Here is a 24504-nt window from a genome sequence, read left to right on the forward strand (position 1 = left end):
TTTCCAATCGGAACAGGCAGTTCTGTAACAGTCCTGTTATCTTGATGATGTAACACTAACAATAATAAGACACTGGAGGAATATGGGGAACTTCAGTGTAGAAAAAGTATTACCAACTGGGAAAAAATTCTCAGCTTAATCTGAGAAAATTGGTAGACACGAGGGAATTGGAGAAGAACAGGTAGACCTGGAGTCTGTGGTCAATGTGATTGATTCTGCCTCTGGAACTGCACTCTACAGGAGATTTTCTGACTGTGTTTGTGACAAAGCTGTTTGGAATAAAGTGGTTTAGAGAGTGTCCTTTTCACTGCGATGGGTCTGTTAGTAGAAGGATTTTGTGTATTGTCAGTACCCAGCTTGCTTTTCAGCATCACGTTGCAGTTGGCTTCTCAAGCAGTCTGGACTTACTGTGGGTTTGAGTAAACAAGGAGTTTTGTAATACTCCTTAATTTGTGTTAGCGATGCCATTAATGGTTGTAAAAATTGGTAGTTCTGGTCAGAGCTCATGTGGCAGTGGTGCAAACCATGGTAGATATTTTAGCCCATAAACTAAGGAGCATCTCAGAAACCACCTAGAGCATGTGCCAACAGAACCCGAGAATCCTTGATAAGTAACTCCTGTAGCATCAGGTGGAATAAGCACTGTTCAATGTCTTTCACAAGGGACGCTACTGACATTTTAGAAATCTTACCATGACATAAAAATACATTTCTCTCTCATTTTGTGAAACATTTCTCAAGTGATAACGATAGCAGAGGAAATTGCTGCTGAGAGCTGTGCTCTACACCAGAGAAACAGGGATATGGTCAACAGAGGTCATGAGGTTAGAGGTTACCGCTTTCTTGCATCCAATTTTGTGAACTTGGTATCAAGCTTTGTTCATGAGACCGGCCAGAACCTGAAGCATACACCTAATTCCCTTAATATATCTTCTTTTGTAGCACTGGGCTCTGATAAACTCAACTGTCGATTGAGGAAAAGAAAGAGGAGCAGTAAAGAAGTAAGGTTTGGTTTCTTAGGATCAGAACTAAGCTGACTGCATTTCATAGAACAAAAAGTAGCCCAGAGTTCTGTCTTTACACATTGTGGTACTTCTATCTTGGAGGTTTGAGCTTGTTGAACCTTAACTGACTTTTTTTTTTTCCCGCAGATATCCACGTTTCTAGAAAGCAGAGATGACCATGACTGCCAACAAGAACGCCAGTGTCAACAGCAGAGCCGGAGGGAGTAAAGTGCCTCAGGACACTCTGGATAGGTATGTGGTGAACTGCAGGCTTTGTAGATTCTGAAAAGGTTTGTCAGTGTTTGGGACAAAATCTTTATTCAAGCTAAGCAGCCTCTATTCTGACACAGAAAGAGCTTTGCCGGGCTGAGAGAAGTTTTTTAGCGATTGGAGGAACTGAGATATGAGAAAAGATCTGCTTCTGGCATATTTCTGTCAAGCTCTGCTTACTGGCTGGTTATGATGAAAGTGATTGCAAGAAAGGACCTATGAGGAAGGCACTGTGTAGGCCACAGGAGATCTGGGCTAGATTTCCTGGCCATATAACTTCATGTCAGCTTTTCTTCGTTGCCAGTGTGTTAGTTTGTGCCTTTGGCATCTCTTAGTACAAAACGGAAAAAAATGGGAGGAGAGGCTAGTTGTAGGAATTTCTAAAGAGAGGCTCATGTGTAGATATTAAAAGCAGATCCCTCATGATATCTGGCATTCTCAAGTTGTTTATCATCCTTCCATCAGTGCAGACAGATTGGTGCTGGGAACTTGGGTCTAGAGTTCGGTAAACTTTGGACTTACTCTTTTGTTTTAAAGTCTTTTCCATTCTGAATAGCTTAGTACTGTGGGATGCTAAGTTATTGGATAATAACTGTCAAATAAACTGTCTTTCCTTATCATCACCGTCTGTTTTGATCAGAATTTGTCAGGAAGAGATTTTGTAAGTACAAGTATGGACCTGAAGCCAAGGAAAATCTTTGGAGTGGCACTTGGGTGACAACTGAGGAGATGAATAGGTTGTCATGCACCAGTTCTCTATTATTTTGTCTTATGTAATCTTCTTCATCTGTGTGGAACACTGTAAGAGGATGTTATTTGAGTCAACCATGAGGATTCTTCATTTTAGTCACACTGTAAATCAGTGGAGTAATTGCTGGAGTAATAAAAGTTTAAGGCTTGCAGAATTTATTGCAAACATATTCAAAGTGTCGCTTGAACTGATCAGTCATCTGTTTTGTATGGGGCTTGATTGGAGATCTGGAAATTTGCAAATGTATTTTCTGTATAATTTGTGGAAGTAGAATTTCAGTAAGGGCTGATACTGGTGTAACACAGGTGTGTTAGTCTCCTGGTGGATAAGAAATCTTTTTAGTGTTGTTTTCATGTTAGTCCTAGTTTTGTCTTGGTTTATTGTGCAAGACTGTTCAGATGGACTTTGTGATCTTAAAGGTCTTTTCCAACCTAAATGGTTCTGTGACTCTTAGAAGCAAGGTGTGTTTCAGTGACACATGTCACCATCTGATTCAGCCTTTTGTTGGCCAGAAACAAAGGTCGGTAAAGTCTGAAGTAGTCTTTCCTAGTTACTTTGGCTGTGAATTAGAGCCTCGTAGATCTTGGATTTAAATTTGAATAATGGAAGAAAATCTTCAGTGGAAAGGAAGTGCGTACAAGTAAACATCTATACAACTGCATGTTCTGCAAGCATCAAGATTCTTGCAGTAACTAAGAAAGTCTGTGAGTCAACAGACTGTTCAGCTGGTTAAGTAGCACTGTGTGCTGCTCTTGTTCTTCCTCTCTTCTCTAGGCACCTGCTGACCGTCATGGCCAGTGACAGAGCCAGGACTAGGAATGCCTTTTGGTCTGAGCCAGTGGGCGCAGTCTGGTGGTGTTTGGAACCAGAGTCAGTTATAGGAAGCAAGTACTAGAGAGCTTGCAAAAAGATTGTTATATTTACAAAATGAGGCTTTCTGGGAACTCCAAGGATACGGTTTTAATCCTTCCTTATGAGTCACTGAGGTGAACACCAAGGAATAGGAGGTTAGGAAAGCACCTTATTGTGTAGCTTGAAAGCGACTTCTTGGCAATTCTGACACAAAGTACCTCTGTGAAATCTTATTAACACTTCAAGAGGGGACAAAGAAACCCATGGCATGCTTGCAGCTAGTGTGTGACCCTTTTGCATCAAATGACTACTGGGTTTGGTTGCACCATAGTTAGGAGGATCCATGTAACTCTGAGGAAATCTTAGAGAACAGAAATCAAAAAAGGCATAGCAGTGCTTGTAGCTCTCTTTCCCACAATGTGGCTTGCTTTCCCTTACTGAACAATTCAATATTTATCTAGTGTCTTTGTATTTTATGCAGAAACTTTATTTGAATTAATGAATTCAGTTGTCCTAATCTTGTGTTTGCTTCAGTGCAAAGGCACTACCAGCTCTGACTTAAAAATCACCTCAGCACTGTGCTGTATTAAAATGGGCCTCTAGTTAAGTCTATGAGATCATGCTCTTCTTAACAAAATATAGGTTTCACACCTGTAGTCTGTCTAGTCTAACAGAGAAAAGGAGGAAAAAAAAAAAGTCTGAACAAAATAATTATATATTAATGTATCACTATATCTTAAAATTGCAACTTAGTCTGAGATGCTAGATGCAACAAGCATCAGTTCAGAGCTGAAAAATGATTAGAGTAAATGTGGCTACAGGCTGCCCAGGGAGGTTGTGGAGTCTCCTTCTTTGGAAACATTCAAAACCTGCCTGGACGCGTTCCTGTGCGATCTACTGTAGGTGATCCTGATCTCTGGCAGGGGGGCTGGACTAGATGATCTTTTGAGGTCCCTTCCAACCTCTAACATTCTGTGATTCTATGATAACTTCTGTAAATCATTCCTAATGTTTTCACTTCCGGCTCATATGCCATCTTTCAACTCAGGATCTCCAGGCGTTTTTTTATACACTTAACTTGAGTCTTCTCACCTGCTGCAGTATCTTACTGGAGTATGGGAAGTGTTTTATTTCTTTGGAGAAGCCCATTGATGTGCATTTCTTTATCTGAGGATATGGCATGAAGTGTACATACTTTCAGACTTTGGAGATACACACTTCTTCCAATGTATTTTTAAGTAAATGATAGAATTTCCCTTTACCTCCAACATTTTCTGTGGTGTCAGCTGTGCTTGATGTATGAGTCCCACCTTGGAAGTTGGATGCAGAGCTGGAAATAGCAGAACTGTGCTCTGGCCAGGTAGTGTTGCCCTGATACAGGCAGTGTTGGAATGAGAAACAGAGTAAATATTGTAAGACGCATTTCTACTGTAGGGTAGGATTGAAAAATATGTTAAACCCTTTGCATGGATTTGGAAATGTTTCTGCTGTCTTTTTAGTGCTTTTACTGTACTGCAACATAGCGAATAAAAGTAATGAGCAAGATACTTGTTAAAACACTTATGGGAGTCCCCATCAATGCAATGTCAGTAAAATAAGAGCAGGAGTCTTAAGTGAATTTGTTTTTTCAGTGGTGATAAGAAGTGAGACAGAAGTCCACAAGGGCTATAGAACAAGAGTCATATGCAAAACATTTTAACATGGTAATGCCAATATATAATTTTTATCTGGAGGAAGTTGTTCTTAGGAATGAAAATCTGTTGCCTTCTGCAGGAAGATGCTGGCAGTCTCATGGAAAAGACTAACAAAGATACAAGTCATGAGCAGTGCTAACAATGTTTCATGTTCTGTATCTGTTCATTGGGAGCTGATCTAAGACCCTCATCTCTTTAGACTTGAGCTGTTGAAAAGCCGTCAGTATGGGAGAACAATTTCCATTTTGTGCCCTAATCAGTCTGGATTTGAATCAGTGGTTTAGAAATGAAAGAGTCTGTGTTCTCTTACCAGTTTCCTCACTATTTAGTTATCCTAAAAAAATATTTTCTACTTGAGCAAAACAGAAATTAAAAGAAGATGTAACAGAATTTGTAAAGAGTAAGATTGGAAGGAAGATCTGAGCCTAACAAAATAAAGTGAATTATTGTGCATTTCTCAGTTTGTACAGGAAGCTAAAGGAAGAAACACATTGACATAGCTTCCTTACAGTCTTTTCACAGAATATTGTCTAAATAGCATAGTAACTCTTCACTAGGTAATATGTACAGAAACTGGAGATTAGCTAAGGGCTTGACTCAGTCTCCATATTGAGCGTCACCCTTATATTTGCCCTTGAGGAACATTAACAACAAATGCTCTTTAAAAGCAAATGAAACTGTAAGCATTTTCCTGCAAGCAGGAAGATAGGAGCTAAATGGAAATAGCAGGTGCCATCCATGTTATTACAATAAATACATATCAAAATGCCCATAGTAGCTAGGAGACTTTGAGGTAGAGCCGAGTTAGTGAGAGCCCTTGGTGGGAAAGCAGCAGCTCTCGATTATTGTAGCGTTGCTGTCAGCGCAGACCTGAGAACTTGCCTGTAGTGCCTGTAGACTTTAGCTATGCATAGGGCTTTCAGGTCATCCATCTTTATCTTTTGCATTAGATGTGGCTTTTTCAAAACTTTTGTCACAATTCACATCACACACTCAGATTTTTCTGTTTTGACCAGCTCCTGTATATAGAACTGGCCCTAAAACAGGGTCTTAAGACAGGGGTGTGCCACGGCAGTGTAGTGGATATTCACCCACTGGAGCTGTTGAACAACAGGCAGCAAGGTGCAGGCATCTTGTAGGATGAACTTTAGTGTTGAAAGCACAGCTAAATGTAACCATTGTGGAAGATATGATGTTCAAATATATCTTTTTGGGTTTTTTAACAAAATAAATCATTGAGCCAGTTCATAAAATTCTATTGTAGTCAGTGGGAGTGACAGTTCCTGTGACAACCTGACTGCTTTTTCTGGGCATCTAAAAATGCCCTGCAATTTTGTTATTATCCGGATGTGGGAATGTTTTCCAGAGTGCCTAACTGTTGCTCTTAAAGCACTTTGTTAAGGCAATATAGAAAACAGTTAGGTAGAAGGTGGGAAAAAAAGAAGTATTTCGTCTTTTATTGATGAGCGCTAATGCATATATGTCTTAATATTTTTACTATGAGTGAGCTGTAGAAAAACCCTGGAGCAAATCAAAAGGGTTAATTTGTTTTCTCCTCAGCTATAACAATAAAATGTTAGGATTATAAAACGAGGCAACTTCTTCAGCATAGGCCATCCACAATACTGTAGCTCTACAGCAAATACACCTTCTTGACAATTACCAGCAGCTTATAGATGGAAATGGCCTTTTGCATCCGTAGAATAAACCAATTTTGGATCAGAATTTCTAAGAAGTAATCTTTTCCAGGTATCAGCATAACTTTGAAGTGTGAAAATAGAATTATTGCAGTGGTAGTAGCATAGAAATGCTGTGTGTTTCAAATCCTGCTGGCAAACCCCCAGAAGGATTTTTCCAGCTACCGCAGACAGGTGGGCTGGGCTGCTGGTGCAGGGCGTGCCTGCCGACTGGGATGGGGTAGCGTTGACATTCTCCAGGTATGGGTAGTGTTGGTTGACCCTCCTGTTATAAGAGCGCAGTAGCTCCAGGTGACTCACCTTTTCTTTCTTCTGTGCCGCAGGCTGCTTATGCCAGCGAGCAGCGGCACGGCTGCACAGGGCTGGGGCTGTGAGAGGCCTTGCGGTACCAACGCTTGAACAAATGCCCAGTGATCAAGCTGCTCTACCCACCGCAATTTGCCACTTTATGTCAACACAGGCAAACAGGGGAGATGGCAGATATAGCCTGTGTCTGTCTGAAACTGTTGGCAGAGACCTGAAAGCGCTTTAGTGTGGATTTTTAACCTCTTCCTTTCCTGTCACCCGCGTGGACTTCGATACGTGTTGGGTCTGGCAGCCTTGTTCACTGTGCCTGTGTGCGCAGTTTGGTACCTGATATAGCTTCTCTGATTTCTTTAGTAACAGGCAGCTCGATCGCCTCAGTTCAGAAGTTTAGGAATGAATTGTAAAGTGTTGCGCCATGCAACTCTAAAATAAAAGCGCAAATGAAACAGGATTTTTTTCCAAGCCGTGGGCAATTAGGAGGAAACTTCTGGCTTGCCAGATTTCTTGTACACCTGTCCCTTCAGAGCCAGTGTGTCAGATTGCAGAGAAGGGCTTTGCTTCTGTTAGTTTTGTTAAACATTAATGCCAGTTTCCTCCCTTTAAGCATACAAAGGTACAGAGGTTTGACAAATGCACTCAGATTGTGTGTCATTCGTTGGTTGACAAGTGAAGCAGGCAGCGTTCAGGAAGCACTGAGGCTACAGCAGAGCACGAGAGACTGAAAGCAGGATTCATCCGTGTCTGTTCCACATCTCTTCAGAAGGGAAGAGCTTCAGAGTAAGTCTGGGACCGGCAGGCTGTAGTGATCACAGTGAGGGATAGTTGCGTACTTGTCAGAGGCATGAGAGGAGGAAACTAAATAAAGCAGGAGCAAGAGCATGAAGTGCCATAGTACTGAGCTCTTTAATGTGCTTTCTTATAGCCAGTTTTGCAGCTGATGAGCTTTCTACTCAGAGGCAAGAAGTTAACACCAGCCTTCTGCTTTCTAAGGACAGGGATGGGAATGGTTTTAACTTCCAGAGTTTGCACCTCTCGTATACGCCAAGGGACTTTGTGGGACTAAAACTTATTTCTACAGACCCTTTCTTCTCCTCCTTCCCTAGCTACCCCTTTTGCTCTCAGACAAAACACAACTTCTTTCCATGGCTAAGTGCATGTTTCTTTTCTAGTCTGAGGAGATTGCGGTTTTACCTCTTTAATTCTCAGAGGTGATTTTTAAGTTATGCAGCAGTATTCGTACCCATGCGTTCTGTCACTGCTCTCTTTCCCTCCATCCCCATATGTCCCTGCATGACTGTGTGTGAGCAATGACACCTTTTTTCTGGCATACTTGAGGTGCATGCTTTGAACATACTAGTCTTGATTTGGTTTTATTTTACAGAAAGTGTTAGTCCATTAGAGAAAGGCCGTACTTACTTACACCTAGGCTGAATATGGCTTACAATGACTGTGCTTTTCTAAATGCTGGCCAACTGCTGAGGTGGCAACCTGGTGTTAAATGCAGTGCTTGTGTTGGTTTTCATGCCTGGTTTTTCTTTTTTTTTAAAATACGTTTTCTAACAAACTGACTTTCAAGGGTATAAGACAGCGTGAGGTTTTTTCCCACTGAATAAATAGCAGAAGTCTTACAGGTTTGTGCTTTTCAAGAAAAAAATCAGTATTGCAGGTCAAACTCTGTGAGGCTCTCGGGGATGTAACTTAGGGTTGGAATCTGGACTTCAATTTGCTGCTTCAACTGCGAGGAGTTTGTTAGCTTTTGTAGTCTTTAGTGTGGAGATATTTTTGCAGCTGATGAGCTTGTAAATATGAGTCGCTTTTTCTTGCTGCCTTGTGCAGAGATGTTGGTATTGCCTCATTTGCTTGGTAACATTTTAATCTTTGTGATACTTTGTCTGATGCTGTCTGTGTATCTTCCTGTAGGGACATGAGGTCTATTTTTTGCTCTGTCCTGAAAAGAAAGGATGGAGGATAGAAGAAAAAGTCTATGTGGTTTTAGTTTCTTTAAGGTAAAGTTTAGTTGCCTTAATTTCAGTAAAACCTGCAGTTCTTTATTTCATGTCAGTGGTAGCAAAACATTTTCATCCTCAGGATTATAATACATGCATGTTCTCTCATAATATATGAAAAATAAGATGTATTGGCCAGCTCCTTTTAAAACCTAATAGGCCAACCGAAGAGTGTAAAACTAAATCCACAGTTTTATAAGAAGCCAAGGTCTTGTGAGAATGAAATGTTTATAGAAGATATATAAATCCTCCAGATACTGTCCTGATTCCAAATTTAGGCTTGAGATCCCACAGCACTTGTAGGTGTGGTGATGAAATGTGGTTCGGGAGTCTCATTTCAGCCGGGTGAGTAATGTTCACATTTATGTTACCCTTGATCATGGTGAAGAAAGTGATGGGGAGTGTCTTCCCCTGACCTAACTCTGCTGCTGTTGATGGTTATGGTCAGTAAAAAGCAGAGTGAGACCAATGGCTGAATCTTTTGGACACTCCTTTTTAGATCATGCTTTTCAGTACTGGTGTATGCAGTGCTCGAGTACTGGCTGATGGCCAGTGAAACTGAATTAGGGCCGGATGTAGTGTTTTGATCGAGTTAAATTTGACAATAATACTTATTTGGTAAATAAGTATTGATAGTAACAAGCATTGCAAGTTATAGCTTAGCTTTTTTCATTTTTTTTTCTTTTTTCTTTTTTCTTTTTCAGTTTATGTGTGTCTGACAACAGATTGGAGAACAAATAGATAAAAAATTTTTTTCAAAGCTATAGTCAACTAAAAAAAAATCTCCAACAACTCTTGAGTGGCAAAGTCTTCCATGAGACACTGAATTTTGGGAACGGCCCCCCACATTTTCCTATTTTCCTGGCTTATTTAGCTAAACATAGTAGAGTGAAGCACACAGTAATCAGTCAGATACAGTAACCTAATTTATAGTGCAAATGTTACTTACACTGAAACTGTTTTTCATAAGTGTTTATTTGCACTAGGTCAGTGCCTTAAATCTTCCTATAACGTTTTGCATCATTTTGCATCTTTAGCAGCTTCTCTTTGATAACTTTTGATTTGTGCTGACATAAGAGAAGAAAATCAACCCTGATTCATAGATATTTAAAGAAAGTGAATGAAAAAGGGCCGTCAGTGAAACCAAAAGAAAATTCTCTCTTAAATTCAAGCAAAGTATTCAATTTCTTCTTAATCTTTACAAATCTATGCACACTGTAAGGTGTACCAAAGGTCATGTTATGGAAATTATGTCAGAGCTGGGATTTGTTTTGCATTCCATAAGGTTAGAGCCACTAAAGAAAATTATGGTGATAAGAGAGGGCTTCTTCAGAGGCAGGATGCAGCCTCCAAAGATGACACGCTGTAGGCTCAGTTGATGTATACAGGATAGAGCCTTAATACATATTTTATGCTATTTCACATATAATTGTGTTTTGTTGCTCCTCTCACCGCAGTGTGTGTAAACAGAGTGTGCCTGTGAATGTCAGGCAGTGCAGCTCTGGGCTGTGGTGTAGGTTTGGGTGGGTTGGATGTGATGATAGGAGGGACGTCGGCTCAAAACTTACAGGTCAGCGTAAGTCATGGCAGGCAGTGCCACTGTCTGAAATGCTGTTTGAACCCTCAGTCTGTCCTCATACCAGAACAGTGTCGACAGTCTGTGCTAGCCGTTTCTTCCAAATATGTGAAGTATTACATATTGCTTGAGCATGTATTTCTGGTATCTGAGAAAGCAGCAAGTGTCCACATGTTTCCTTTTTCTTTGCTTCAGCACCTCCATGAGTCAAATTTTACTTATCAACCGTGTCTTCTCCCTTCCGCTTTTTTAGATGCTGAGAGGCAAAGAATAAACTTTGTATTTGTTCTGAAAACAACTTTGAGAGTGGTTACTAAAGGTGGGATGGAGTCCTGAATTTCCATTCTTTTTCTGTCTCTACTGGATATTTCTTCTTAGGTCTCTCTGAGATTTTGCATGACCTAAAAGTTCATTTATATGTAAAGCAGGCTTAGCTGAATTCTGGATTAGTGTGCAGCCAGGACAGAGGGCTTTTTGGCTTCCAGTTTAGATCCCTTCAGTTTAGTTCTGGAGTATTTCAGCAAGGTATACATTGACCTTGTAAGATTTTCTGACTTGTCAGAGCGTGAAAGGGAGGAACCTATTTTACCACAGCTTTTCCAAACCAGAATTCCAGATTTGGAGGTCTCCAAAACCCAGAATGGCCTCTTACATGTTAAAACTAATCACCACAATTTATAAGAAATCATTTTTAACCCTTCCCAAATTGTGTGCATGTGAGTGCAGAAAACTTGCAAAGCTCTGGCAGAATTAGTTGCCCAGAGTTTATTGCTTTGAGATTCCAGAGCAGATAAAGAAGCATGTTGAAAAATCAACTGTGCTTTATAAAACAAACCTGAGAACTTCCATACAACACTCTGGGATTTTGAACAGTCATGTTTAGACATGTTGCTAAAGAACAGGTTTCAAGGACTGGCAGTTCTTAAATAGATAAATAAGAGTTTACACATTTTGCCTGATTTAAGAAAATGCTATAAATTGCTATGTTGCCACTCTCTCTCTCCAGCGAAACTCCCAAGATCTTAAGAAAGCGGGTGAGACTTAAGCCTAATCTAGAACATAATAAAAATGCCTAACAGTGGAAATACCTATTGCATGAATTATTATTCTTGAGGAGAAAATGGGCACAGTCCTACGAAACCAGTGCACTGTACTTCAGTGGAAAAGAGAGAATGGCTCTCTGATATTTCAGTTCTTGCTTTTGATTTTTTTTCGGTGAGCAGTCAGCTTCTGATCACTGCGATGGAAGGTGCAGCCCAGGCTAGTCAATCTTCTGTGCTTTGGGTAGCGATTTGTATCTGAGCAGAGGGGGTGAAAAAGGCTTAAACATGGCATTGTATAAAAATCATCCTGCACTTCCCTTGTAACAGAGCAGAAGACTGCCATAAATCTAGAGTGGCCAGGAATCTAGCCCTCTCAGTCTAGATAATTTCACAATTTCCTGTTATCTTGTTCGCCCTTAGAAATTTCTTGGCAAAGGCATGTACCTAGTGCACGTTGATAGATGACGTTTTATGTTACAGTCATTTGTCATTGTCTGATTTTCCTGCTTTCTTTGCTTTACAGATCCCATCTAATTCAAGTATTTAGAATCTGACTCATCAGCTTGGATTTATTTGCCCTTTTTTTGTACAGTTGTAGAGCATAGTTGCCATTTCACGTAATTTACTTTGGCAGAACGACTCCTGAATTTCACTGGTGTAAATCAGGAGTTTTGCTTCTAAGCCATAAAAACACAGTTCAGCTATGTTTCCGTGTACTTCTCTTCACGAATCGACTATGAAGAGCTAGGGCTTGGGAGAGATTTTATGCATAGGAATTCACCACAGCACTCACGAATGTGTCCCATAATTGTTATCATTAACTCGGTATTTCTTGGGAGTACAGAAACTAGAGCTATTAAAAACAGCAGACAAAGCTTAAACTCTTTTTTTGTTTCATATTCCTAGTGGTCTGTCGTTTTGTAACTAGTTCTGATATGATCTCAATTCTTACTTAAATGGAAAGTATCAAAATTCCTTGGTGGGCAAAATAACTTTAGAAGTACAAACAGAAAAATGTGTTGTTTCATTTTTGTTCTATCTTTAAACATTTTGTGATATTTATCCACTTTGATTTTGTTGCCTCATTTTCTCAAAATGCTGGGACCTTTCCATTGTTGGCACATGTTCACAAAAGTGAGCGTATTTCAAACAGTCTTATAATGCAAATTCACATTTCAGTTTGGAAAGTGTTTTCTGTCTTGTTTTTATCACAATCTCAAAGTCAATAATGAAGGGAAGAGGTTGTCTGGAATGCAGATTTTGGGGGATTTTAAGCCGTAGTCCTGGTGAGAGCTTGAAAATCCTGAAGAGTCTGGTGGAAGAGGGGGTGTTCTGTTGCTACTTACATGGCTTTCTTTCCAAGGGAGAGGCATGATACAACAAGTTGTTCTACTTGTTTCATTACCACGTTGAATCACACTTGCGGTGGCTGACACCAAGAAGGAGCTGCTCCTTACTCAGGGGACCTTTCTGTGCTGCTGAGCCACTCTGGTACAGTCTGACCATGCAAGGGTCTACCTTTGGGTGGACATCATCTTGCCTCTTGCTCAGTTCAAAAAATGTGAATCCTCATTTTTGTTTCTGTGTCCTGAATTATGGGTAGAAGTCATGTTTGAACCCATAATACAATCCCCTTTTAATCTGAATACAAAAATGCAAGTACAGCTTTCTAACATGGTGAGAAGTTACACTTGGAAGTACCCTTCTGAGAATCCAGTAAGTTGTGTCTTCTTCCTAAGTTTTGCTGTTCTTGCGAGAAGAAATTCCTGTTTCTTTTGTTTCAAATCTCTCTAAATATTGACTAGAGCTACAAGAAGTCTCTAGTCTTTTGTGGCTGTCCAAATGTGCTCACTACACAAACTAACACGCTTACAGTCACAGCTGATTCTGACATTTTCATCACCACTCTGAAACAGGTTATGTTGTTCTGATGAAAAGGCACAATGCCCTGAGAAAAATCAGGGATAAGCAGAAAACCTAAATAAAATACAAGGAAAACAATATTTTCCTAGCAAAAATGGGGATGGCATCCAGAGGAATAAAAGCGGTGCTCTGTGACTTTGCATGAGCTCACCAAACATCAGTATTACTGTCAGATGATGGGAACTCACCAAAAGCAGCCTGGAAAGACCCAGAACTTTTTTGTCAACATATTTCTTGCTCTTTTTTCAGTAAATGGTCTACCGAGCATGAGCATGTTGAAGTAGGGAATTCCCTGGTTCAGCGAGCCAAAAACTGTCATCTTACTCTGTAATTGCTGCTTTAAGCAGGGCAGATGAGATTTGCAAAAGGATTTGAAGGATCGCTGAGCAGCTTCTGCCAACTTGTCTTTCTTGAAGATCACAGGGTGATCTGTGGAGTCACCCCTGATGCTTCAGGAGAGCTGAAAGCGCTGTGGAGTCTGAGCTGCTTAGCTCAGAGGTCAGAGCAGGGCAGTGGGCATTAGGAGCCCTGAAACTCTTTCAAGACAAGTCACTTAAGGGCCCTCCACCCACCTTTAACCGCTGGTCTGAAATGCATTTTTCTGTTGCTATTAGTGTTCCTAAAAAGCACGTGGATCATGGATGCAAACTCCTCAATAAAGGCACATTCTTGCTATCCAGTACTCTGATTTCCAAAAGATGTATAAAGCCAGCTCGTTGGCCACCACTCTGGCTGCCTCCTGTTGCTGAAAGCTCTGTCCTGAAGCTGTGGGTGTTTTCTGCACCCATTTCTCCTCATTTCAGGAGCTGATGTTTGGCAATGGAAACACCCATGTTTTGCACATAGGAGAAGATTGGTGCCTTCTCCGAAATCTGAGACTTTCTGACTTTCGGGTCAGATACAGCCTAATGGCTCAGGCATTTATGGCACCAAGAACCAACCCTTCTCCATCACCGTAGATTTTTAGTACAAGTCAGCCTTGCTAGAGGCCTTGGAAATAGAGCAGGAATCTAGTTTTTCCATCTTGTACTCTATCACGAGTAGGGAGCAAATTATCTCAGAGCAATGTGACGAGTGATTCTGTTTTCGGTGCAGATGAGATACAGCTCCACTGTTATCTACAGGTGTTCACTGGAACTGGTGAAAGAATGCCTGTAGATAGTAGCATTTATTAGAGAAAACAATATGAATATATACATTGGTCCGTGGAAATCATACCTTTATTTGAGGGCAGGCCTGAAGAATTACAGTTTTCGTAAATTAAAAGTGTTTTCTATGTTTGGATCAGAAAAAAAGAAACTGGAGAGAAGAGACAATAATTTAAAGATCAATTGTACCTAGAGTTCAAAATCCTACAGGCTGTGACTGATATTATCAGTTTTCTTCTACTGTACGTAATTCTGCTGACTTCTCAGGGAACAACTCACAGCAGTAGAGCTAAGCATGGTCTAGAGGGCTGGAAACCACCTCTCAAATTCTGACTGCTCCCCTCGCTGTGCAGCAACAAGTCCCACCGGGAAGGTAGTTTCAGGGTCTGTGACCTGTTTACAAGACGTGGCTGCTGGGCAAGTGATTTGCCTTTGAGATTGTACTTCACTGCTGACTTGCCAGTGGTTTGAGAGCCGCACTTAAAGCTGCGTGTTGGAAGGACACCCTTACCGGGCAGGCAATCAGAGCAACTTGTTCCAAGGAGTTTTGTGAAACACTGACATCCTCAAAGAAATGTCATTGCCCCAGAAGACGATGCTGTTCAAGTGAACTTTCTAAGAAACCTAAACTTAATTCCATAAACTTTATTTATGCTGTCTATATATAATATTTCGAAAGTGCATGTAATGATGTGCTTTGTAAGATTCTCCATGTATCATTGTGTATGTAGAAAACATCAATAAAAACATTTTGCTTCACTATCTTCGTATGGAAGATTGCAAGTTATTTAGTTACTGGTAACACTGGTTTTAAAATCTGTGGGACTATTGTGCCTTCAAGAGAATATTCTTCTAATGGAAGTAAGATTTTTCGAGGAGGATCATTTTATTATCAGCTTTTGGACTTCTCCCCACCATTTTGTTACTTTCCACTATCCTTTAGAGAACACATGCCTGAAGCCATACAAACAAAGCTTTGTTTCTCTTCCTTGTTGAATTAGTCTTATGGCTTCTGTCTGGATTACTTAAATTTACAGCATAATGCATCGTAAAATAGAATATTTTTCTTTTCTGTGGTATTCTAAGTACTTCAAAGGCCACAGTGGAGGCTGTAGTCTTTATACATAAAATAGATTTCCACTGGGTGTTACCTGTTTCGTTGAGAGCACTGTCCGTGCAGCTCTGGAGCAGGCCTGCACCACTTATGGACATTAGGAGAAAGTGATCTCGAATCCAAGCTAAACGAGTGTTAAGAACAGTACAAAGTTTTGGCTTTGTGATATGAAACTCATCTCAATAGATGAGGCAGAAATAATGAAAAAACAGGGCACCCCACCAAGTCTGAGGAGCCTGAGTTAGGTTGCACCTTCAGGCACTGCAAAGGTACGTAGGCCAAGGTACTTTAGGGAATTCACTACAAGCTACTGCAACAACCAGCCAAACCTACTCATCATCTGTCACCTCTTAAGAAACCTGTCTAAGGCTGTATAGAACGGCAGGATATAACTCCTAGGCTGAAAAGAGTGTATTCTGACACAAGTCCTTTTGTCCTGAAATGAGGAAACTTTAAGCAGTGTTGATGGGATCTTTACCATTGATTTTGGCATGAGATTTTTCATTTTCCTGTGGGCACATTTATTTTTTTGAAACAGCGGAGAAACAGAGGACACCACACAGTGCAACTTCTGTGCCAAAAAAGGTTTGATTATCGCAGGACTTTGCAAAAGAGAGTTCACAAAAATTTTCTTTTGTGATAATTTCATCGTGTGATTTTTCTGAGTTTTGCTTGCAAATTATCCACTGTAGGGAACACAGATGAATTCTGATGGTTTGTGGATTCTTTGGTTTGTGGATGTGTTGAAGGCGAGTATCTCCAGTGTCAAAAGTAAATTTTTCCTAAATTGTCCCAGTGCTCTGGATTTTTGGATTAATGCAGAGAACTTGGCACCTGTGCCTGTAGGTATTGGCTGGCTGTTGGAGCGAAAACTGTTGTAGCAGCAGGGACCTTCTGAATCTTTTTCTCCCTTTGCTATAGCAGAGACATTTGGTCCCATGATTTCTTTTCATCAGATAGTTCTTTCATTTGGATTTTGTGTGTACTGTAGAGTTTGTTAAAAAAAATCTTGTCCACAATCCTCACTGAACAGAAATGTGACTGCATGTGCAAGGCATTACTTTTGGGTCTGTCTTCTTTCTGAACTGTTAGGAGCAGAAAGGTTGCTGGGGATTAAAAGAGTCATGATAATTTCTGCTGTAGTTTGTATGTATGTATTGTGGCAGTGCAGTAAACCCGCTTTTTGACATGATTTTGGCTTAATTTTCTGATTGTTGCCTCATCAGTGTTGTTTAATTTCCTTTCGTCTTTTTGTTCTTAAAAGTCTTTGCAGCAATGTGCAAAACCCCAGTAACAATAGCTCATTTTGCAAACCATGGCAAAAATTTGTTTTGAGGGTTTTTCCAGGGTAACGCTGGGACCTTTCTGTCTAGTTTGTATTTTTCAGCACATAATGAGAGCAGATTAATATGTTTTTTCAGTCTGCAATATTCTTTTGTTTGATAAGGAGAATTTAATCTGTTGGCCACAACACTGGACCAAAGACAAAACAGGTCTTCCTTTTACTGTTTTATTTAGTTTATTGTACGTATCAGGGATTTGAAATGCTGTGGCTAGAATACTGCAGCAGTACTTTTCTTTAGGTGTTAGGAATTAAAAACTGACATCTTTTTGAATTGACTTGCTCTCTGCAGCCAGTGGTTAAACTGTGCTCCTTGTGGGTCAGTCTTTCCCATTTTTGTTGCAGTGGGAATTTTCTCCCTGACAGTCTCATCTTCCGGCAGAGCGCCTCTTTAATCTGGGCGGCCGGGGATCTATTCTGCTGGAGGTGGCATATGCATTCAAGGAAATGGCTTGCTGTGAGAATCTCAGCTGTATTTAAACTCAGGAAACCTGGAAAAGCTGGGGGTCAAACTGAGGTGAGAAAACTGACTTCGGACTTGCTGAATGCCCTGCTCATCAGCTTATCACTGACATCAGTTAATTGCTGCCACCCCTCAGCGCCCGACTCTGTGGCTGAGCAGTATTATGTGTCTTAGTGATGCTTTGGTAGTAGTTTTGCCATATGCAGACATTTCCTGCTTTGCCTGCAGCCAGAAGAAATTTGGCAAATAACTCAAGTTTCCCCAAGGACTTGATTTTTTATTTCTTTCTGCTTCTAGGTGTCAGTCAGTCTCTCCACCGCCTATTTTGTCCCCGCGAAGAAGCCCAGCCTACCCCCTCAGCGATAGTGAGGACTCCTGCCACTCTGCTCGGCTCACCAAAGTCTCCAACTCCAGACTGCGCCTCAAGGACTGGAGCAGTCGCACGTCTACGCTGCGAAGCACCTCCACGAGCCCGTCGGACACCGACTCCCCAAGCCACCCTCTCAAAGCCATCAGTGTGGGTGCTTTGGATAAAAGGCTGTCTGTGTTCAAGGCTGAGGATGAAAAGGAGAGTCCAAAAGAGGCTCCGGATGGGGAAGCAATAGGGAGCCATCCGCTCTCCCGGAGCACTCTGTCCTTGGGCACTGCCACCAACCTGAGGAACCTCTCCGTCAGCCGGGCGAGCGTCCGTTCCCAGGCGCTGGACATCAGGCAGAAGATCACAGAATGGGAGTGCCGCCGGGAGACGTCCCCCAGGATGGGCGTGTGTGTGGACAAGAGGGACGCTGGGGAGAGGTCGGGCAGTGAGAGCTGCCCCAGCGTGCTGACCTCTCCGTGCAGCGAGAAGACATTTGATTTCAAAGGGCTCAGGAGAATGAGCCGAACGTTTTCTGAGTGCTCTTACCCGGAAACAGAGGAGGAGGAACTGCTGGACAGAGATTCCTGCCATCGGTTTGAAAAGAGACCAGGCAGGAGTGAGCCTCCTTCTGCCGCTTTCCTCAAGGGCCACGTGAGGAAAGAGTCCTCTGCCGTGCTCAACAGAATACAGAAGATTGAGCAGGCGCTGAGAGAGCAGCCGGGCAGAGGCCTCCCCCAGCTGCCCAGTAGCTGTTACAGTGTTGATAAAGGGAGGAAAACTTCTGTGACTCTGAGCACTGTGGAGGGACTGAGCGAAACCCTAAGTGATAGCAAGGGAGGGAGTGTTATTTCGGGGAGTGAACCAGAAACACCTACTGAGGCTGAGAAAAGCAGTAAGACAAAACAGGGAGTTACTGCAAACTCAGCTGGCCCTAAACTGCTCCTCGAAAGCCCGGCTAACAGCACGGTGAATCCTGTCCCCAAGCCCAAACGCACCTTTGAATATGAAGCAGACAAAACCCACAAAGGTAAACCAAGCAATGGCCTACCTCCATCTCCTACACCTGCTGCTCCTCCTCCCCTCCCGTCCACCCCTGCACCCCCTGTGACCAGAAGGCAGAAGAAAGAGTCGCGCTTTCACAGAAAATCCCAGAATAGGTAAAACTCAAGGAAATATCTTGTGCTTGATCTTCAGATAAATAACGTGCTGTATTTTTTTTTTTGTAACAATATTTTAAGTTCTCCCTCTAAGGCAATGCTTGTGAGCTGAGAAATGCTAGGAATTGCGTGCAAGACAAGTATATTTTCTGCTGGACTACGTTCATGGCATTTGGAGTTCTCCAACCTGCGTTCCTTGATCCCTGAAAAAGGCTCTAAGTCATGTGCACTAAGGGTTATTTTGTTCATTTTGGCATGAATTATTTGTGATTTTTTTTAATGGAGCATCATTTCATTACCCTCTTGTAGCGGGACCATAGCTGAGCTGGTGTAGTCCTGTCTTCTGTTGACTGCAGAACATACCTGCAGAGGGTTTATGTTTCCAACACTTGTGGCTACAGCAGTTGTGTCAGTTTTATGTGATGTTGGTGATTTTATTTAATTCAGTGCTTAGAAATGTTGTCCTAAGTTACTATCAGTAGCTGTAGAGGTTTAATGCTAAGAAAACTATATTTTAGCGCAGGAGGGCCTTTATGTCCTTCCTGAGTTAATGGTGAGCAGAGTAGGTGGCTACGTTTCCCCAGCAATTTGTAGAGCTCGACTTGTTTTAATTCCGTGATTCCTCTTTAGTTTCTGAAATGGTAAAACTCATTCTGCTCACAGCTTAGAAAATTGTAGCCATAGTTGTTGATCAACATTTAATGTATGGTATTTTATACAAGTTCAGCTGTCTGCGCGTGTGTACGGTACACACATATTCTTAGTGTTTAGTGATGAACTTTTCAAGTAACCGTTAAACAGCTTTTCAGATGCACACTGTCAGTACAGTATCTTGATGTTCAGTGCTTAATGTTGGCTCAATTAATTAAAAGTTTATGTCAGCGCAACCTGACCTGAAGTATGCTGGGGCAGGAAAAACAGAAGAGGAGCCTTCAGAGTCTGCCTTTTACTTCGAGGAGACACCTGTTTCTGCAATGGATCAAACAGCTCTGCTGATGTGCTTTGTTTCTCTGAGAAAGGCGTGGGGGAGGAAGCCAAGCTCTGATTAGCAGTGCCTATCTTTGAGTTCTGGCAGTAATTTCAGAGGGAGTATATCTAGTTTTTAACTTGAATTTGTGAAATAAAGCTGACGTCATTTTGTTCAGCACAGCATTTCTAGTGTACAGAAGACAATATTTTTTAAATGTTCTGCTATAAGTGATAGCCTTTACTAGAAAATTAAAGGGCAATGGTAAAATGGTCTGCGTGGTGGAGAGAAACGAGTAGTAGGAGATAGTTCTTGCACGGAATCACTGCGTGACCTGCAGCTATGTGATCCAAGTCAGTCTTCTAGTACACACTCACACTGAGTTTGAGACTATACAAGTCATCTAAGAACCACAGTATTTTGTTACAAGGAGATTGTGAGATTAAGTTTTGACCTTCATTTCAAGAGGAGGTACGTTTTGTGTTTGAACCTGCTGTTCTGCAGGCGCAGTCTCCCACCATAGCGGCGTTAGGCAACAGCCAGTGCAGCAATGGAGTCTCAGTCCTGGGTGGGACTAGCAGGTACAAGCTCAACACGAAAGCAGTATTTATCACTTAAAGTTGCGATAAGTAGAGTATAAGCTGTAGGATTTACAGTGTTGTCATGTGTAGCTGATGATTCTTGTAAATCAGATTGACATTTTACACGGTAGGTTTCCATTTGTTTGTCGCAGCTTTACTCTACTGTAGTTTAGTGATTTATCTGAACTTAACCTCTGATTAATGACGATCAAATTAAGTTTAAATTAACCTCTCAAAATGACATGTTTGCCAGATGACTTCAAGGCTAAGCAGAAATCCTTTATAAAATCTTGACTTTATTGTCCTCGCTACTGTCCTTCCTGTAGCTTTTACTCTTCAGGTTGGGGTGGGCTGGACATTCCCTAGCAGCTGGAGATCCTCTGGCACAGGATAGGCTTGGGACACACGGACCACAGCTGAAGGTGGTCCACAAAACCATTCCTGCCGTCCTATGCAGCGTTACTGCATCTTAGGGTTGCTTTGAAATCTGCGAGAGTTGGGTATTGAACTACTTTGGAAAGTTTCGTTTCATACACAGGTATGTCTTCAGTGCCTAAGTATTTTTTATAACTGCAAGTAGTTGTGGAGGAGCAGATATCTGGATCTGAAATGCACGGTTTGTTTTTGCCATAATCCTGATGTGCATAACACGAATCTAGATATTCTTAGTACTAGGGAAAGGAGAGAGAGAGAGCTCCTAAGCCTGCCCTGGACACAAGTCTGCTCCGGGTGACAATAGGAAATGCTCTTGGCAAACGCAGTGTCTGTGTGGTAGTCACTGTAGTCACCTGCTGTAGGGATACTCTTGAGACAATTCACGGGCTGAAGTTTGTCACTGCCATATGGAGCTGCTGTCCACAGAGGTTTGACTCCAACTGAGGAGAAGAGGAAAAGAGTCTGATGGCAGGATGATTTACTGTTAAGCTAGTCTGGGCATCAGTGGATGCTCATCCATCCCAGAGAGCCTTGATTTCCTTGATGTTTTGTTCTTTGCTGCCAGTGCTTGACACAGGGTGTGTAAGGGAAGTGGGCGACTTTCACACGACTCTGCTTTTGGCATTTGTACTGACCTTTATGCAGAAACATTTCTGAAGGTTCAAGACATGTGAGTGTTTTCAAACTAAGGGCTATGTCTCCCAGAGCAACCGATGGAGGAAAGCCTTCCAGAGAACTCTCTTTCTTGAGGAGAGAAGGCCACGTGTTTCTGCGGCCCCTGGCAAGAGCAAAGCAATTTCTTATCTCAGGACTGTGTTGCTAACTTACTCTGTGACCTTTGAAATATGTCACATACTTTCTTGGTGTTTTCTCCCTGTCCACATAATGGGGATAACAATGCTTCCAACATCATAAAAGTGTCACAGATTGCTACACTAAAGCCTGCTGTGAGCACAAGACTTGAGGTCCTCTACAAGTTGGTCCTTAAAGCATGCTGTGTGATTTTTTTTGTTGATGGTGATCATTTTGTGTATATTTCTTAGCAAGCAAACGCTCAGCTAAACGTTTGCATCGTTTTACATTCTAGTTACTAATTCATTATTGTTTTAAACTTCAGAAAATCCTTTGAGTTTGAGGATGCGTCAAGTTTGCAATCCCTGTACCCTCCCTCCCCAACTGAAAATGGGACTGAGAGCCAGCACAAATTTGGATCCAAGAGCACTTTAGAAGAAAATGCCTATGAAGACATTGTAGGTAAGAACTTGTTGAAGTACATGGGATATTGAGCAGTTGCATTGAGTCAGACCGTGTGTTGCCGAACAGCTGTAGCTGTGCAAGGAAATTCACTGCTGTCAGTAGAGAGAGATTAAATGGAGGGTAAGTGGATCTTATGTATCAGGGCACACATAACTCTCAGTCTGCATGAGAAGGTCTTGATTCCTTTGGACTTTATCGTGTGGTATTGGAAACAGACCCTTTGGTTTGCTTTTTGCTGTGCTTTTCAAGAACCAAATGATTCTTTTTATCAAGGCCTTGACTTGAAGCTTTGAGTGGTGTAAAAATGTAAAGAGCTGAACTTGAGATAGTATTTATAGAACTATCCAACAGCAAGATTAATCTCCCAGGCCTCACATGGTCAGCCTGAGTGTTTCAGGACTCCGCTGTGGACTGCCCTGAAGCAGTTGTTTGCAGCACTGTTCCTGGTCTCTCGCCTAAGTCCCAGTTTTTGGTTAAAGAAAAATTAATTTCCTTTAGCTATACAGCCATCAGGAATGCACAACAAAAGCACTGTTTTGATTAAGCTTCACAAGAAAAACATATTTCTTTTGGTCTTAGAAGGAAACGTATGGCCTATGCATACATTCTTTTAACATCAAAAAGGTTGTTATAATTACCAAAAATTGGGCAGCCCTTCAGAGCACAGATTTTCTGCACAAGCGATGAATATCTGCATTGTTTTTAACTCTTTCAGTGTTGTATTAGTACAAGAGATACAAAGGGTATTTCATTTTACTTTGGACAATGAATCTTTATCTACTGAAACTGGAGGGCTACCAAGATGATTAGGGGCCCTAGAGCACATGTTCTCTGAAGAGACACCGACAGGCTGGGCTTGTATAGTCTGGTAAAAACAAGGACCAGAGGCACTCTAATACTGCTTAGAAATGTTTGAAGGGCAAACAAAGATGATGGAACAAAACTCTTCTTGGTCCTATCAGTTGATACAACAGGGAACAGTGGCCACAGATTGCAGCTTGGGGCTCTGTGTCGTTATACCCAAATTCTTTCTCTGGCTTCTCAGCCTCAGTGAAAACAGGAATTCACTCTTTCCATTTTCAGCTGTCCTCTCCCTTTATGCTATTCAAAAAAATGCTTTCAGAATGCAAAGAAATGCTGCTGTACAGTGTCTGTTAGAAAAAAATAGAGCTTATGTAGATACTAAACCTTTTTTTCCTGTGGAGAGTGTCCTTGTATGATCATCAGCCTTCTCCGTGAACAGTCAGACCTCTGTGCACTTCACACTTGAAAATGTATTGCGCATTAATTACAGTGCCCTTCGCTGCTTGGGACCTGTCAACGTGATGCAAGATGTTAGGTGCTAATGCTTCTTTTCTTTGCGTTGGTTTATTAAATAGCAAAATAAAGTGTGCAGGACTGGTAAGAAACTTTCTCAGATGAGAAGTCTTGAGTTCAGTAAAACAAAATTATAATGGGTTCTTCCAGCTCATGGGAACTATAAGCCGGCTCCCTGCAGGTTATAATGTGGGCATTTTGGCAGGGCAGTGGGAAGAGTATGCAAAATTTCAGATCTATGGACAAACACAGAACGTCGTTGTTTTGTACTGCTTTTTAACAACCTCTTTCCAAAGCACTTCATTCAATACAGGCAATGTGGGGAGAATACTGACTCGGTATAATTCTTATAAACTGTCAAGCTTAAGATTAAAGACACCCCAAAGTAGTTTGATCTCCAGCTCTAAAGAAACTATCATAATTTTATATATCATATCTGCATAATCTATACCAGTAGTGCTAGATCCCAGTCTCTTAAGTAGCACTTCTATACTCATGCAGACCAGGTGTCAGTAAAAGTGCATTTATTTTATAGTTTTACATCTGCTTCAAAGCTATCCAGGACCCTGTCACTGCTGCTTTGAGTTTTCTCTGCAAACAGTTGCAAAAAATCAGTTTTTGTGTCTATACCTGGTTGAATCTCCTGCCTCTTGAAAAGCTTGCAGGTAGTTAAACATTGTGACTGTAGTAATAACATCAGTAAAGTGTGTCATCATTCCCCCCAGCCCTATATAATTAAAACTTTTAATGCAAATTAGTGTTAAAACACAGGAAAAAAACAAGGCTATGTATTTGTCAAGAAGCAGTTGTATAAAGGGGTGCAATTGCTAATACTAATCAGAGCTGTATTCCAAGTGCAAAGAGCCGTGTGGACTTCATTCATCTTCTGTACTAGCACTCACAGGAATGTGGCAGTCATAGTAAACTTAACATTGTTTTGCTTCTTGTGGTTTTGAATGAGTCTTTAATCAGACCAAAATTGATGTGGCTTTATGAATCCAGTTGGGAAACCATGCTTGGCTTTGTGCGAGTTCAAGAAACTATCATAGTATTAAGAGATGTCTGAGGCAGTTGCTTCTGCTGTGTTTGTGGACAACAGTATTTCCTGTCTTATGTACCATAAGGTTTTGGTTTTCCAGTCTGCTCCCCTAAATGCAGTAGAGATACTTGAATATTGTTGTTTAAGGTCTGGTGTCTCTGAGGCATTTTTCACCTGAAATCTAAAAGAAAGCACTCATCATCA

At 41.4% G+C, this 24504-nt stretch overlaps 1 protein-coding gene across 1 annotated transcript in view; it reads left to right on the top strand.

Moving 5' to 3' along the window:
* Nucleotides 1-1176: 1176 nt before the first annotated feature.
* Nucleotides 1177-24504, top strand: part of ST5 (suppression of tumorigenicity 5) — a gene marked incomplete at its 3' end in the record, with an annotated part of 71614 nt that continues 48286 nt past the window's right edge. The window contains exons 1-3 of the mRNA XM_009879126.1: nt 1177-1256; nt 17487-18704; nt 21805-21941. Of these exons, the coding sequence (XP_009877428.1) occupies nt 1177-1256; nt 17487-18704; nt 21805-21941 (1435 nt within the window). The remainder of the gene's footprint in view (nt 1257-17486; nt 18705-21804; nt 21942-24504) is intronic.

This window comes from Apaloderma vittatum, unplaced genomic scaffold (assembly GCF_000703405.1).
Source record: "Apaloderma vittatum isolate BGI_N311 unplaced genomic scaffold, ASM70340v1 scaffold32731, whole genome shotgun sequence".
NCBI classification, from domain to species: domain Eukaryota; kingdom Metazoa; phylum Chordata; class Aves; order Trogoniformes; family Trogonidae; genus Apaloderma; species Apaloderma vittatum.